General features: G+C 41.8%; 1 protein-coding gene across 1 annotated transcript in view; it reads left to right on the top strand.

Moving 5' to 3' along the window:
• The first annotated feature begins 327 nt into the window (after positions 1-327).
• kcnb2b (potassium voltage-gated channel subfamily B member 2b) overlaps positions 328-15,961 on the top strand; it is a 66,291-nt gene continuing 50,657 nt past the window's right edge. The window contains exon 1 of the mRNA XM_029529441.1: positions 328-912. Within this exon, the coding sequence (XP_029385301.1) occupies positions 328-912 (585 nt within the window). The remainder of the gene's footprint in view (positions 913-15,961) is intronic.

Genomic DNA, 15,961 nt, shown 5'->3' with positions numbered 1-15,961 from the left:
GTGATGAAGCGATCGATAACATTGTGCAGCTGTTTACTATTTTTGACTGCCAATATGAAGTAACAGGTGACTGTTCTCTAAGAGAGCTGATTTATTCTTTGATTTTGGAAATGTGCAGTGCATAATATTGTAATCCATTCCTGTTTTGTGCTGACATTGATTTAACTAGTCTGTCACCGGTCATTCAGTCATCTCACAAAATGTCTCTTTTGTGTTCTCAGCCATGGAAGGACTTGCCTAAAGAGGATCCAACATAATTACTTTTTTCAATTTTCCTTTTTGGTTTCATCATAACATCTTTTAAGATAAGTTTCCTTGTCCATCACAATGGCTGAGAAGGTTGGACCAGCGGGACTCAAACCCACCAACATCAGAAGCACTCCCTCGATGCCCCCTGAGCCCATTGACATCATACGCACCAAAGCCCGCTCCCGTAGAGTCCGCCTTAATGTTGGGGGTCTGAACCACGAGGTCTTGTGGCGGACCCTGGACCGGCTACCCCGGACCCGGCTTGGCAAGCTTCGGGACTGCAACACCCATGAGTCCCTGATGGAAGTGTGTGATGACTACAGCCTGAATGAAAACGAATACTTCTTTGACAGACATCCAGGGGCATTCACCTCCATTCTGAACTTTTACCGCACAGGCAAGTTACACATGATGGAGGAAATGTGCGCCCTTTCATTTGGTCAGGAGTTAGACTACTGGGGGATCGACGAGATCTACCTGGAGTCCTGCTGCCAGGCCCGTTACCATCAGAAGAAAGAGCAGATGAATGAGGAGCTGCGGAGGGAGGCAGAGACAATGAGGGAACGGGAGGGCGAGGGAGAGTTTGATAACACCTGCTGTCCAGACAAAAGGAAGAAGCTGTGGGATCTCCTGGAGAAGCCCAGTTCCTCTGTGGCTGCCAAGGTAGGGGACACAAAACTGGAAGTGTGATTACACCGCCCCCATCTCACATTTCCTGTTCACATTCAAAGCAGAGCACTCTGCCCGGATCATAACACTTAACAGGCACACTTATTAGAAATCTACTCCCACCTGTAAAAAATAATCAATTTGAAACTTAAACAGTCATGTACTGTACTCTCATCAGGTGCTTTCTTGTACCATCTGTTTGCTGTAAGTAGCAACAGTTGTTCGGACTGGATTAAATATAGAGAAACCTGCAGTCTTCAGGTGAGTGTAATGGAAGAAACAAAGCAGAACATGAGGAGTGGAAGCAGATGTGTGACTTGGTGAAGTCGGATTTATAGTTCAGAAACTGATAGTCTAGTGGTGGAATCCCTGCAGGAGCCAAGCTACAGATTTACACGCCTTTTACACCACTTTGACAGAATAATTGGTAGGCGCGTCAGTTTCTGGTGTTTTTCTTTGCATGGATAAAGTAAAAAAACGTCAGTTTTGAGCAAATCTGTCAATAGCTTGTAACATGGCACTTCTGTTGAAGGGAGGTACAGCTGTTATGTGACAATATCATGTCTGAGTCTGTCTCACTGATCGGATGTGCTTTCTTGATCTGAGAGTGAGTAAGCCAAGTGACAGGATGATGTCAAGTACTTGTTTCATAAATAGGGTTTTTTCAGCTTTTTATGACAACATTTATTCTATTTAATTTTGATTTCAATTTGAGGGTGGAGGTGGTTATGAGTGTTTCTGCCCTCCCACGTACCACATGTTTATAAGATGGCTGCATCACTCGCATAAAGTACAGTTTTCACTTGCACATGATAAATCCTACAGAAATAAGATGACTGTGTAGTAATGTGAAAGCTGTCCCTCCTAAAACAATGGCAGAGACAGTGAGTCCCGACTCCTCCACCACCTCCGCGTTCCATCCCCAGTCTAACTCACTCCTCAGTTAGGTAGGTCAACCTTGATCAAATCCAGTCTGTGGTAATTTACATTGGGTCTCCAGTATCCTGATCTCATCATCAGGCAGTGCAGGCCTGGCCTGGCTGGGGTTATATTCCATTCCAGTGGATCATAAGCACGGGGTCTTGTGCCTGTGCATGCAAGTGTGACCGAATCAACATTGCTGCCTCTGTGTGAGAAACACAGCTCCGCATGTGCTGCATTGTTGGGAGCCCTTTCCCCTCGAAGCTAAGCATGTTCTCTATTGGTTGAGACAGGTTGGAAATCATGGTCGATTTAATTTCAGCCCCCTGGTGCCTTGCCCTAAATTTATCATGCGGTATTAAACTTTATACAAAGCAAATTTATTCTAATGAAACTCAATACATAGTTCCTACTATTTGCATTTGCGCTTCCTTGCTGCAGTGTTTTGACATGGCTTATTTTCCCTGAATCAAGTACAGATTTGTGATTGACAATGATCCTATCTCAGTTTAATAAGTGGAATCAGTCTCCGTAGAGAGGCGCTTCATATGAGTCAATTATAGGGAGACTGCCAATATCTAGTCTAAGGCAAACACAGGTGTTGGCAGTGGGGTAATTTGATACACTGTGTGATATTTAAAGTGATTTACCTCCTCAACACGGTCGCTCTTGCTGCAGACACATCTCCATTTTTGCTGACCTGTTCACTATTGTGTGTGGGGGAAGCCTGCTAAAACCTTAAAGGGAAATCCCACCTTAATTCAAATTGCATTGATATTCTGCTGAGTGCTCTACGAGGAGAACTTGAACGTGACTCTAATGGTTCAGCCTTGGTTATCCACTCCTGAAAAGTACACTTTTCAAATAGGCTGCTGGAGCTGCTTGACTGTCAGATGGCAGCTCCCTGGGGTCAGGGAAGCCTTTCAGCGTACAGTGAGAACCCTTGAAAGCCCTTGACCAAATAAATGCCATTACTAGGTTGATACACGGGCATGCGCTTTCATATAAAACAACCTGAGCCCTTTATCAGATGCACTCCCAGACCCAGATTCTCATAGCACACATGTATTCTCTCTCCCTCGCCATCTCTTTTCTCTTGCTCCCTCTGCTTCTCTCTCATGCACCCTTAATCAGATATTAGAGCCCACTGTGCTCCATTATAGCACCTATGGCCTTCTCTGCCCTTAAATAAAGGTTAAGCATGAGAGAGCTGACCTTTTCAGCAGGGTCAATCAAGCTAAGATTACAATCATCCACAATAACCGTGGTGCATGCTGTGGAGGCACACCTTTTCAGTGTGAAAGGGAAAGCGATGCAGACGTTGCACCAAAAATCATTTGTGGAACGTGATGGAGGGGCTTTCAAAGAGAGCCACAAGTGAAGGAGGAGAGTTGGCAGAAAATATAGTGACAGAGGAAATCCCTGAGCGAAGAGAGAGAGAGAGAGAGTGATGTAAGAGGTGCAGTCATGCAAGTTATGCTTGAGGATGCTGAGCTGGATCTTTGCAAACCTTTTCCAATTAATAATGAATGAAATGCTCAAAACAAACAGGACACAGGCTAATGCAGTGGCCTCTGTGTTACTGCGTGACTTTTGGTTGAGTGCCCTATTGAGTTAGTGAGTGAGCGAGTGAGGAGGAGCAGAGGATTATTTTGTGTCCAGGTCTATCTGGTGCTCTGCTTGTCATTAAGGAGAGTCCTGCAAAGATTGTGTTGCGATACACTGTACAGTTTTCTTTCTTTCTCCTTGTTTCCATCACGCAAATTGTTTAGGAAGATTTTATCGAAAACTGTATTATAAATACTGCAGAGTTTGATCACAAAGCAAGATTAAAGTCGTGAATAAATCCTGATGTGGTACATCTTTAGTCAGTCTGAGTGTCTGCACCCACTTCCAGCCACTGTTAAAAGGCTCTGATGTACTACTAAACTATATAAGAATTGCAAGGCAGTAATGTTTGGAGGAAACATCAGATGGATGTTAAGAGTTTTCTTACTGCAGGCTAATTTCTATTAATCCAGTAGAACGTGTCATCCTTGATATTGAGCCAGAAGGATTTTTGCTGCCCTGACCCTCTTTTGTTTACAATGAGTCATGGGTGTAGTCGTATAGCTAATACACTTAGCACAAGCTCGTACGAGGGAGCTGTATCCAAATTACTGGATTGTGGAGTTACAGTAAATAAGCCACTTTTGGTCTGTGCGAAGGCATCACCATTACCAATCATCATTCATGCTGAGACTCTAAATGGAGTTGGGAACCTGCTGAGGTTTTTTCTCCACCATTTTGTCAGTGAGTAGATGGCTCAGATCTATTTCTCTCTGTACTCAAATACAAAGAACGGTATGCAGAAAGTGTGTAATAAATATTTCTTCACAACAGTGATTTACTGAGAGCTTCAACATTAACATATGAGTCAGGCTATGTTCCTGGCATCATAAATTAATGCTATGAGTTGTTCCATGGATGGCTACAGTGCTGCAGTTTATGTATAGCATCAGTGTTTTTCTATAGCTGCATCCCTATTTTGATTAGTTCTTATGCTACGCTTCCCGTACGATGTTCAGAATATTAACTATGGAATATGAAATGTTGAAGTTGTAACACACCAATCACTCTGAGACAGAAATCATTCTGTTAGGATTTTCTTCACTTTAGAGTCTGTTCACTCTGGGCAGCCCCGGAAAATAATGGCCAAGGATACAGAGCATTTTAAAAGATCAATGTTTCTACTTGCCAGACATTTCAAGTTGGGTTTTCTATTCTCCACTCCCTCCTCTCTGCATCAGCCATGTCCACCCCTGTGCTCGCTCGTAATGTGGATGTGCACCATTACTCTCTTCTTGATCTAATAAGCTAGTCTATCTTGTGGGAATGATTAGCAATGGGCCTGCATGGGTGCAGACTTGCACTGTTTGGTCCTCCCACGCTTGAAGCAGCCAAAGTCAGTCCAACACAGACTCTGCTGTCGATGATGACACAATGTGAGGAAGCTGTAGCCTGATAAAGTGCTATAACAGACACCTGAAATGTCATATTCAATCATATTTGTTCGTGGTGTCATAATCATCTGTCCTATTGTCCCTAATCATCCCCCAGGATTTATATGGTTATATCTGTGTTCTGAGAAAAACAGATTGAACCTTTTTGTTTTCTAGATTCTTTCCTGAGTCCTAAAATATACCTCACATAATGTTATATAGCTATCACAGAATCAGAATGTATGAACCTTAATTTGGGAACAATACAATACAGGTTTCCCTCAAGATGAAATTCAAGCAGTGAGTTCACTACTTTGTGTTTCACTTCACACAAATTCAAAATGTTAAGTCAATGGGCATTGGAATTTTCTGGAATTTAATGAAGTTTTATCTTTTTAGCTTGCTGGGAAATGAAATTGTAGCCACGTTTTGCTTGTTTTGTAAAAACCCTACCCACAGGATGTTGACTTTGGCTGTTAGTCAGATTGTGTGTTCAGTTTATTCTCTCAGTGTGACGTATCTGTGCATCAGATTAATAACTCCAATTTGAGTTATGATTGTACTAAATTATTATTATTATTAACTTATTTGGCCTTAGCAAGTTGTCAGGATGTATTACAGGAGTGGAGCATATCATTTGGGTGGTGCACACCTTCACCCCTCCTGCAGCCTTCTGGTTACGTAAGCCTTCCAACAGGCTTGTAATCAGTGCAGCCTAGCATTTAGGCAACAGCACCTAAATCCTCTTTACCCCACAATCATAATCAGATAAGAGCGAGCCGCCTAGATTATAGGTGGCATGAGTTCTTATAGTGCCTGTATGGGCAGTTTTAGCAGCATTTATCATCCCCTTGTCCACCACTGTCTTTCTTTTCTCTGTAAAAGTTGCCACATCTTAAGTTTGAATACGTTTAGAATGGTTTGGCCCAAATAACAATGAGGTTATTAAAAGACACTGGAGCAGGAAGGACAATGAATGTTTTGTAAAGTCACAGAGACTAACCAACAGCACTTCTCATGAATTGATTTGACTTCTTTAAATTGCACCCATCCATTTTATTACCCCATAGACTTTCTTTTTCTGATGCTTTTGTAGCAAAGTCCTCAATAGTTTTAATGAAAAGTGTCTGATTTGTTGTGTATGCAGAGAATACTAGTTTGTTCTGCTATTTACTCACTCTAAACATGAATTTCCTCATATGGAGAACAAACTGCACTCGTGTTGTAAGCAGTGGATGGAGCACTTTCCACTCTCCTCAGTTTTGTTAGTGTTGTTGGAATTTATAGTTATGTTACTAAGCAGCAAATATCAAGTTTCATAACAGCAGCAATGAAAATTTACCAGGATTTATATCTGTTTATATGGTGATTTTTACAAGACTAGGAAATACTAAAATAATTTAAAAATATGTGATTTCATTTCTTGCAGCTCAAACTATATGTAGCATTGGATCTGTTTACATTATATTTTTTGAGTTTACACTCATGCTGGAAGCACATGAGTCTTGCCGATGGTGTTCATGTACTGCTGTATGTACAAAAATAGAAATGTATGTGGCACACAATTCACAGGGGCATCATTAAATCAACAGTTAATCACACAAAAGCTATTTTTAATTTTAAATGCTCTGAGAAATGGACTGGTGAGATTATCAGCGATCAGAGGCCAACTACATTTCATTTGAGTTTTGAGTTTTACAGCAGCGGAAGCACAGGGTCATATTTAAAATGAAGAGGAGGTTAGGACACAGCTGCCCTTTATTGATCGCACTAAAGTGTTGTTTCTCCAGGTGTCACTGCCAGGGTTGCAGTGGAATATATAAAGTGAGGCAGAGGAAGTTGTTTAAGACAACGCCAGAGGAAGCTTTCAATGCGGCTGAGCCTTAAAACTTGCCTTATGAACTCATGCTGAAGTATTAGATTAGTAAAGAAAGCACTGAGATGAGTGTGTGCTGTAATTGCAAAGCATGCATCCAGAGTCTCCTACTTCTGGAGAACCAACTGCTGCTTTATTATATTTCCTTGATGACCAGCAGAGACTTGCAAATAGAGGAGCAACAGTCTGGATGCAGCTCAGTGGCAAGAGTATCCCAAATGTCCCTGCTGGCCCGTCTTAGGGCTTATTGTGTTTGACCATGCACACAGCAATTGATGAAGAAGATAGCATGAAGTAAAACTCATGAAGCACAACTAAGCACAGCGTTAAAGCACAATGCTTTCTGCACAGTTTAAGTAATAGAGAACAGCAACTAACAGGTTCCCGCTCAGTACCTGCTGCTGCAAGAGTTACCTTTCGTTATCATCACACACTGCTACACACTTCCCATTGTGACCTCTCCTTCTCCCGTCCTAATATTTACTATTGCGCATTTAGAATCACCAGATTGCAATCGCTGCATGTTTTCTGTGTGTTGCTTCTGCTATTTTGGGGGTTTGGTCTAGACTTGCTCTATGTGTAAAGTGCCTTGATATAACTTTGTTATGATTTGGTGCTACATAAATACATTTGATTTGATTTGATTTGTAACAGAAACAAAGAAAACTCACTTCAACACAAATTCAGTTTAAACAACACACCCAGTAGAAGCCAAGGCTAATGAGTGGCCAGATGGTGTGAGAGGCCTGATAGCTGAAGTCTCATTAGTAATTCTACTGTCATCCTTAGAATGCACCCTCACATTTTATAGCCAAGAGTCTGCTAGGAAACAAAGACTCACAATCTATCAATGGTGTTCTATATATAAGGGGAGAAAATCATAAACCATATATGATATCTTTGGATTTCTTGTTTTGTCGAGCCACAAATACAAATCCAGACATTCAATTGACAACCTAATAACTGTTCACTTTGCAACAATGCCACATGTATATGAAGTTGTTGAAACAAGCATCGACATATTATAACGTTTTAAGTTGATATAATGGATATTTTGCAATTTACAGCGGAGCACTACTGTTTATTGAATTGATTGTCCAAGTTCCATTTCCATTCTGCTTTTTGGCTCTGCAAATACTTTGTTTCAATTTATGCTGACCAAGAACTTCGCAATGGCCTGAAACTAGAGTGAATGCAGTGAAACTGAACCAAAATACTCAAGTTGTGGGATGGTTTTCCAAAACAATAAGCAAACACTATTAGTACCGCTGAGTTACCCAATAATCTCTAATTAAACCCCTCTCTGACACAAATAGCTACCTGATCTTTGGTTAATGTCAAAATTGTGGCTACAGCTGCTTTAACGTAAGGAGGATTCATTTTGTTTACATCTAATTTAGACTTAATGCTTTCTGAATGCAAAAAGTCTATAAGATGTTAAAAAAAAAAAAAAAGAAAAAAAAAAAAGTTTTGAGCACCGTAAGAGCGAGACATAAATCCCACTGAAGGCTGGGAGTGGCTGTGGACCAGTGGCAGCGCTGGTTGGCACTGCCAGCTTAAGTGGCACTCCGGGTAGGAGGCTAATATATTCCGCTTCCTGTTTTCTGCACCCCCCCCCTACGTCCTCCTGCCTATTGCCTCCAATCCTGCCTCTTCTTAGGTTTGCTCACCCTGTATTGTGCTGTTTTTCTTGTCCCAGAAAGCGTCGGGAAATAGGGGGAGATGGAGAGAGGACAGGGGCTGGAAGAGAGTCATCATTCTAAATGCTATGAGCACCGGGTCTCTATTATGTGCTTCAGTGATCCCCCTGCACACGCCAAGACACACTACAAAGTCACAGCTCACTGCCAGTCTTCCACATCTCTGCACATATACACACATTATATCGCTGGTAAATGCAGCAGACAAACACACACACACACACACACACACACACACACACAGCTCTATCTGAAAACCTTCAAATATGGCTGAGCCAGCTTTCTGTGGGTGCCACAACAACCAGTGCCACAACGTTGTCTGCCTCACTCTCTCCGTGCCATCTTTTTTTCAATAGCCCCTGCCTCATTGCATATTCCACCCCAGTTGCTTTTATAACCTTCCCTTACATATTATTTTTCATCACCTGTCACCCTACAATTCTCAATTTCTACTTATAACTTCCTGTGCCCTTTCATCTCTCTGCTCTGTTTTCAGTTGCCCTCCACATTTCTGTCTTTATTTCCTCACAGGGTGAGAGCTGATTTGTGATCCTGCTCACCTTTCCATCTTGGAAGCAGTGGCATGCTAGGGCATTGGTATTCATTGTGGTGTTTTTTCATTCGACCCTTTATCAATCATATTTCAGAGAAAAAATACTTCCTCAGGTATCTACACTTCCTGTGTGCTGCCAGAGCTGCAGCTCAGCAGTGCTCTGCTGTTGCTTGATATGAAAAAAAAAAATAAAATGCGAATGCTCTGAATGCAAAACCAACAGCACAAGTGAGGAAACAAAACCAAGTGATGCATGTTGAGAATCCTCACAAAGAAATGGAATGTCCTTTCGAGTCCTGGCAGTCTTCGCCAACAGAGGAAACCCCCCCCCCCACCCCCATGAAGCCCTGCAGAGGGGAAAAAAAGGAATGCGTAATCATCTTCATTTCACTTGTTTCCTCCGAAATACTGTGTTTGCATAGTTTCCATGGTGACTGTGGTGTGCACGGTGACTTATTGACACCCAGGGAGCAATTCATCTCTATACAGGCTGTGTGAGAGGCAGAGCAGCTGGTACCTCAGCCCCCACAACCAATCCCTGATGCAAATGTAAGGGAAACGCTTGGGCTCCACATTATCAACTCGATTCACGTCTCACTGACTCTTTGCCCTCAGTTTGCATGCGTCCTCGTTGGGATGCTAAAGTGTCTTTGGTAATTTTCTGTTTGTGTCATTTCTACCAAGTGTTTCATTAGTTCTCACTGACACTGGAATGACCTATCAGCAGTGTGTGCAAAATAAGTTCATGCAGTCACATGCGGTGCAGTGGCTGCTGTCATATCATGAGTGTAAAATAACTTAACTGCACCAAATTGTAATGGCGTGTTTTCCTCCATTTGAAAATGTTGAAAGTACAGCAGGCAAGTCAGGTTTGTGTTTATGTGGTTGAGAGAAGAAGAATGCCCCCACCCCCCCAGGTCTCCAGGCCAATCACAGTCTCCAGAGCGTCAGCAGCAGTCCAGGGGCTTGGTTTGGCAGGGCAGAAGATATTAATGAAAGTGTCTGCTCTATGAAGGAGCCTCTGAGGAGGTGTAAGAGAAAGAGACTGATAAAGCAAATCGGTGGGAGGCTGAAAGGGGTTGAAGCCACCTGACAGCTGACCACTGGGTGACGAAGCAGAAGTTATTATGATACTGTGAATTTCTTCACCCCCACTCCTTTTTCCTCTTTTAGCATTTCTCTGTTGGACGCTTCCATTTTTCTACACCATCCTCCTTACTCTCTCAGCTCGCTTTAATCTTGTGTCATCGCGCTGTTCGTGCGGCATCACCATAGGCTGTGCTGCCAGCTGTTTGCTGTCTCCTGTCACCCCACGAAGTGACAGAAAAAATTACTATATATCCTGCTCTTTGTTGTGTATGTGGGCCTCCCACGTCTTCTGCTGAGCTACCAGAGTTCTTCATTGTTGATCACAGCAACTCTGCGAACCTTAAATTTCTTTTATGTTGCACATCTGGGAAAAGTTAACAAAAAATATATTTCAAGCTCTGGCATTATTTTGTAATATAAACTTTAGTGAGATATGTGCCATCTCTTAGTTGGTCTGTTACATTGGGCCAGGCTTTAACTCAGCAACTGCAGCCCCACCATCTAAAACTAACTAAACTAAACTAAACTAACAACTCACAGAGCTGCTAGCATAAGCTAGTTAAAAAAAACAAAAAAAAACGATTCATTTTAACTATCATGTTGCACTTCATTAAATAGTACTGGCTCTCACTGGCTCCCTCAAACAAAGGTTGCAGCAGGAAGGGAATCCTGCCTAAACAAAATCAAACAGTCAAAATCATCACTAAATGTGCGCCCAACTGGAGCTGTCCATTTGTGTGTCTAGTCAGGTGAGGGGACAAGAGACATTGATACACTCCTTTAACTCCCTAATTGTATGATTGTAATCAGCTTACTGCCATCAGAGGCGGATGTGCCTTTGGGCAGGCTGGAGGGCACACAGGGACTAAAGTACACACTCCAACCATGTGACCCCTTGTCAATGTCAGGAAGCCAAGCAGTGGCCAGAAGAACAATGTCGGACATGCTTGAAAGATCACCCAGACTTCTCCGGTGTATGTGTGCAGATGCGGATTTGGTCGACTGTGCGCAGCCAAACATTTAAAATAAGTGTGACACTATGTGTGGTGAGGTTTTAAAAAGGATGGTGACACTGGAAATCTTTTGAAGTCCAGTCTCACACAGCACAAATGTTCTTTTCTTTATGTGAGGCAGGAGGGATTTGTCCTCCATCACTGCAGGATCAGGAAAGATTTGGGTCTGTTGGGCGTTGACATTTCGTTGAGGCCTTGCCAATCAATAAGATGACTCAACTATTGACCAGTGTGCTGAAAGGCTCACCTGTCTCATTTTGCTGCACAGGACGTTGTGTCGTATGTAGAGTGCAATTGTAAAACATCACTGAGCTATGACTCGACTGGTGCTTTTCCACAATCGCATGTTTCAGATATTTGCTATATTTGTTTCACTTCTTTGGCTGCAGCACATATTGTGTATTTATGTCTGGATTTTTTTATTTATATTCCCTGAACTTGGTGTTACTTTTACAGCCTCTCAGTTCTTTTCTTTGTGCTTGTTTGTGATTCACCTTCAGTGACTCACTGTAAAGCCTGTTCTCTTCATACCATCTTTGATTATCCACATCTCTAAAATCTGCTTGCTCACTTCCTCTTCTCTGCCCCCCCTCCTTTTTTTTCAACCTTGGTTTCCACCAATGTTTCACCCCTGATCCTAAATCACCTTTTCCTTCTTCAGCCTCTATCTCTTTTACTCTTTCACACAAAACTAATATTAATTTATAGGACTTCTCATTTAATCTGCTATTTATGCTTGGCCAAGGATCTGCCAAACCAACTGTGTTGTGAGTTCCGCCCTGCATCTAGACTTACAGGTGCTGGCGGCTGTTTCTGGCACAAGCCCATTTAAGGATTTTAAAGGAATATTTGTTTTGCAATAAATCCCTCTTAAGTAGTGTGACAGTATCTAAAAGAAACCAAGCACTGTTAAGCATCCCTAGTATTTGCCTCCTGTTCTGACTTAATGAATAAGGTGTCTGAAAGCAAATAACAATACTAATGTTGATGGATGACTGTTGATACAAGGCAAAGTAGCACCGACCTTTGTCACATTTCCAATGTTAATATTCTCACCTTTTTGAGTGGTTGCTTTCCACTACTATACGAGGCTTCATTCTGCTCTATTTGAATCACACTAATACCATTTTAAAACTGCATTAATGTTGATATAAAAGTCTTTTTATGTCACAAATAGACATTATAAAGCTTAGCATTAAAAATAACTTGGATTTTCACTGCTTAAAGTGAGATAAAAAGGCAAGCCCCCCCCCTTTAAAATACCCACAAGGCAACTACTAACACAACTCCACAACACATTAAGTGAAACTAAACAACAATGTGCATTCATGCAGAGTATAAAACCTGGAAATCTAGATTTTCTCTTTCTATTTAGTCATGGGGACTACTGGGAGAGATTAAGTCTCATTTAAACATATAGCTGCATTGTGAATGGATGGAGGCTAATGCGGATTATAATCTGAGGCATTAAATCGGTTAAAGCAGCAATTTATCCATCCTGCATGATTCATCTTTTGTTATTACTTCAATATGTATTTATTCCCTTTCTTCACATGTCACAGCTGATGAAAGCCTGGACTTTAATCTTTGATGAATTCAGATGGGACAGTGTAGAAGTTTATGAAGTGACACACTTCCAGGGTGACCTTTTTGTCTGCGTGTGCGTCCATTTGTCGAGGCTTTCACTGTGTGTCGGCGGCATTGATGTAATTTTTAAGCACTGTCAAGCAAATAGCAGTGCGTATGTGTATAGGCAATGCCCAAAGAATACTAAAAATGCAAAGAACAAAAACCAAAAACCAAATGAAAGACAAAATGAAATCGTGGCAACATTTTCTTTCATTTGAAATATTTCTTCAGTATCAGCCAGTCAGATCAATGATTAACATTGATCCGTATTTAGTTTGACTTGGCAAGTTATTTAATTATCATTTAATCTTGTTTTTATTTTTTGTTTCTGTCTCATTTCTACACTTTACTTCTTCAATTTCCTTTTATATCAGTAAGGTTACCCTCAGATTTTACAGGTTTATACAGCTGACCAATCTCTTCTGAGGAATGTGTCTGGAGAAGTGGTACACACTTTGGCAGTGGAAAGTTGTGACAGAGGAATGTTGTTTATGTTTAATAGTTTAAAACTTTAATAAATATTAATTTAAAAATGTTTACCATTTTGGCATGGTTATGAGCTGAGCTGATTTAATCACAGCTGTGCAATTTGTCTCTGTGAACGCAACAAAAATTCTACAAATGACTTTTTCTTAATTGGAAACCAGTCTGTCTTCTTGTGAGGATTAATGCTGGTATAGAGATGTATAAATCCAGGCTCCTGTCTGACGGACTGACATGCAGACACACCCACAACCTGATGTGCTGCTACCCTAATCCCCTCTGACGACACCACAGACTCTAAGGACAGAAATTAGCAGCTCTGTTACACAGTGTCAACTGTGGCGTCCTGCCTGCCTGCCGGCCTGCCGTCACTGTAATCACATGCATGTGATGATGACAAATCAATTAGCATTGCTGGCATATATCAGATTAAGGCTAAACAGGGCCGAAGGCAGCCCCATCAAAGCAGTTGTCTGTTCGGTTTGTCTAATAGAAAGCCAGGCAGAGGCTTAATGGGGGAGGGGAGGAATTACTAAGGGACACTGTAGATTCTTGGGGTTCACAGCTTAATCTGAATTTTTGGCTTCTCGCTGTCTCTAAACTCTTTCAGCTCACTGTTTCTGTGTACGATGAACAGCAGTTCATTACTTCATTCACCTCAGCATTGTTTCATTGATACAGAAATTAAAAAAGCTGTAAAGCCCGATCTGCTCCCTGCAGCACCAAGAAACCTGGTGAGCACTGTTGACTATTTAGCTGGAAAAACTCAGACAGAAAGCTACATGTATCCCCAGGAGGTGGTGGAGACCAAAAACAGAGTTGATATTAAATTTAGGTTTGTCGAGTCACCTAAAACACAAATCCACAAAGCACATTGGAACAGTAGTGCTGATGTGTGTCCAAACAGGCTGGATGTGGCTGGAAGACAATTATTTGCTAATAGACCAGACATGTAATCCTGGTAGGCAAAGTTTGTGTCCCATAGCTGTGAGCTAACGTTCAGGTGGTGGCGTTGATAGTCATACCTCATTTACCATTAACACAAAATTTAGTTGAAATGAATAAATTTCAATTCATTTGAAGATGTTTTATAGTTTTATTACCAAAAATACATACATATTTGATCTTACATGCATGTCCTTGCAGTATGTATTTGAGAGTGTAGGTCTATGTGATCACAGGTATGTTTACATCTAAGTATGGTTTCATGGATGCCTGCAGATAGAGACGGCGTATAAAATCCTTTTGATTGTTCCCCACAGGGCCCTCTACCGAAAGACGCAGTGAACACATCCTGCAGATAGCATTAGTGTTCACCGCATGCATGTGTGTATGCTGCATGTATGCTTGTGCATGACTTGTCAGAGTTGGATGCAGCACACTGTAGCCTACCATGTAGAACACTGCATGAACAGCATCATGCATAGTATGTTGCCATTCGAGCGCTCTGCAGTAAGCCAGGACTTCCATTCATATGAATGTTTTCAACACAGTCTCGACATTAAATGGCAGACAAATTTCCTTTGTCCTTTGGATTTATCATGGGCTCTGCACCAGCTAGCATTTTACCAAGGCAGCTTTCTTTCTGAATCTGAAGAGTTTGATAATGAAATCTCCAGCTTATCAGATGCAGATATCTGTTGTATTCATTCATGTCTGATAGCGCCAGTGCAGTACTATTCCAAAGGAGGAAGTAGTAAGGGAGATGTACCTTGATATCAAATATTGATATCCTGGAGAGCCTGGCGTTTTGTCTAAAGATAAAATTGAAAGATAGAGCAAGGATGGGGAAATACCATAGTCAGAGAGAGAGAGAGAGAGACAGAGACAGAGACAGAGGTGAGGTATTGTATGTGTGTCAGAGTATGAGTGTCAGAGCAGAGTGCAGCAGTCGCTATGAAAAAGTGTACAAAATGCAGCTTCAGTTGAAGCCAATGCTTTGGTTAAGGGTGTGACTCTGTGACCATAACAGGGAGGCTAGCACGATCCTCAAGACTTTACTGATAGCTGTAGGGCTCCTCTCCTCTCCTGCTTGCAACTGCAGCCAGACTCTTTGTTTGTTGCTAGGCCACATAGATGACTGAACATGGAAGAAAAGCATGCTACTGAAGTACAATCAATAGTTCCTGAATAATTTCACTCCTCATTTTTTTTTAATATATATTTTGTTCGATCTAGAAGTTTCATCAATATTGCTGTCAAATGAAGTAATGTATTTGGCGACTCCCCCGCTCTCATTGGCCGCTGGAGATTGAGGTAAATGTTTAATGACTGTGTGTTCAGTACGTGCTTTGAAGTGTAGCACTCTTTGCATTGCACACGTTACTTCTTTCAAGGGAAAGGCTGCTTCTCCCATCTCGAGGTAGCTGTTTACTATATTCAAACCTTCCTCTTAACGAGACAAAAAGTGTGACTGAGCAGGACAGATTCATGCAGTCTGGGGAGCTGAGGTGTCTTCACGTCAGAGAATATGTTATCTGCTCAGAGGTGCTCCATTGTACCTGCACCTCCTCCATCACATTTTTGATGCCATATAACAACAGAATATTGTTTGTTTACATCACTTTTTTACTCTCCTCATTCATGTTCTTCATCTCCTTCCAGTCTATTACTTTAACGGTCTTTCTCTTCTTTTTCTGCCCTGGATGCCAATCCCTTTTTCTGGCCTCCGTTTGCTTCCACCCACACGCCCACCCACTATCCTCTGCGCAGCTCTCCCACAGAGAAGGCTGCCCTGCATTTCAGTCCTCCCTGTGGAGGACACACTCTTATCATCCCAAATAGTGTGTTTGAGCTTC

Source organism: Echeneis naucrates, chromosome 20 (genome assembly GCF_900963305.1).
Source record: "Echeneis naucrates chromosome 20, fEcheNa1.1, whole genome shotgun sequence".
NCBI classification, from domain to species: domain Eukaryota; kingdom Metazoa; phylum Chordata; class Actinopteri; order Carangiformes; family Echeneidae; genus Echeneis; species Echeneis naucrates.
This window is presented reverse-complemented; position numbering and strand designations above follow the sequence as displayed.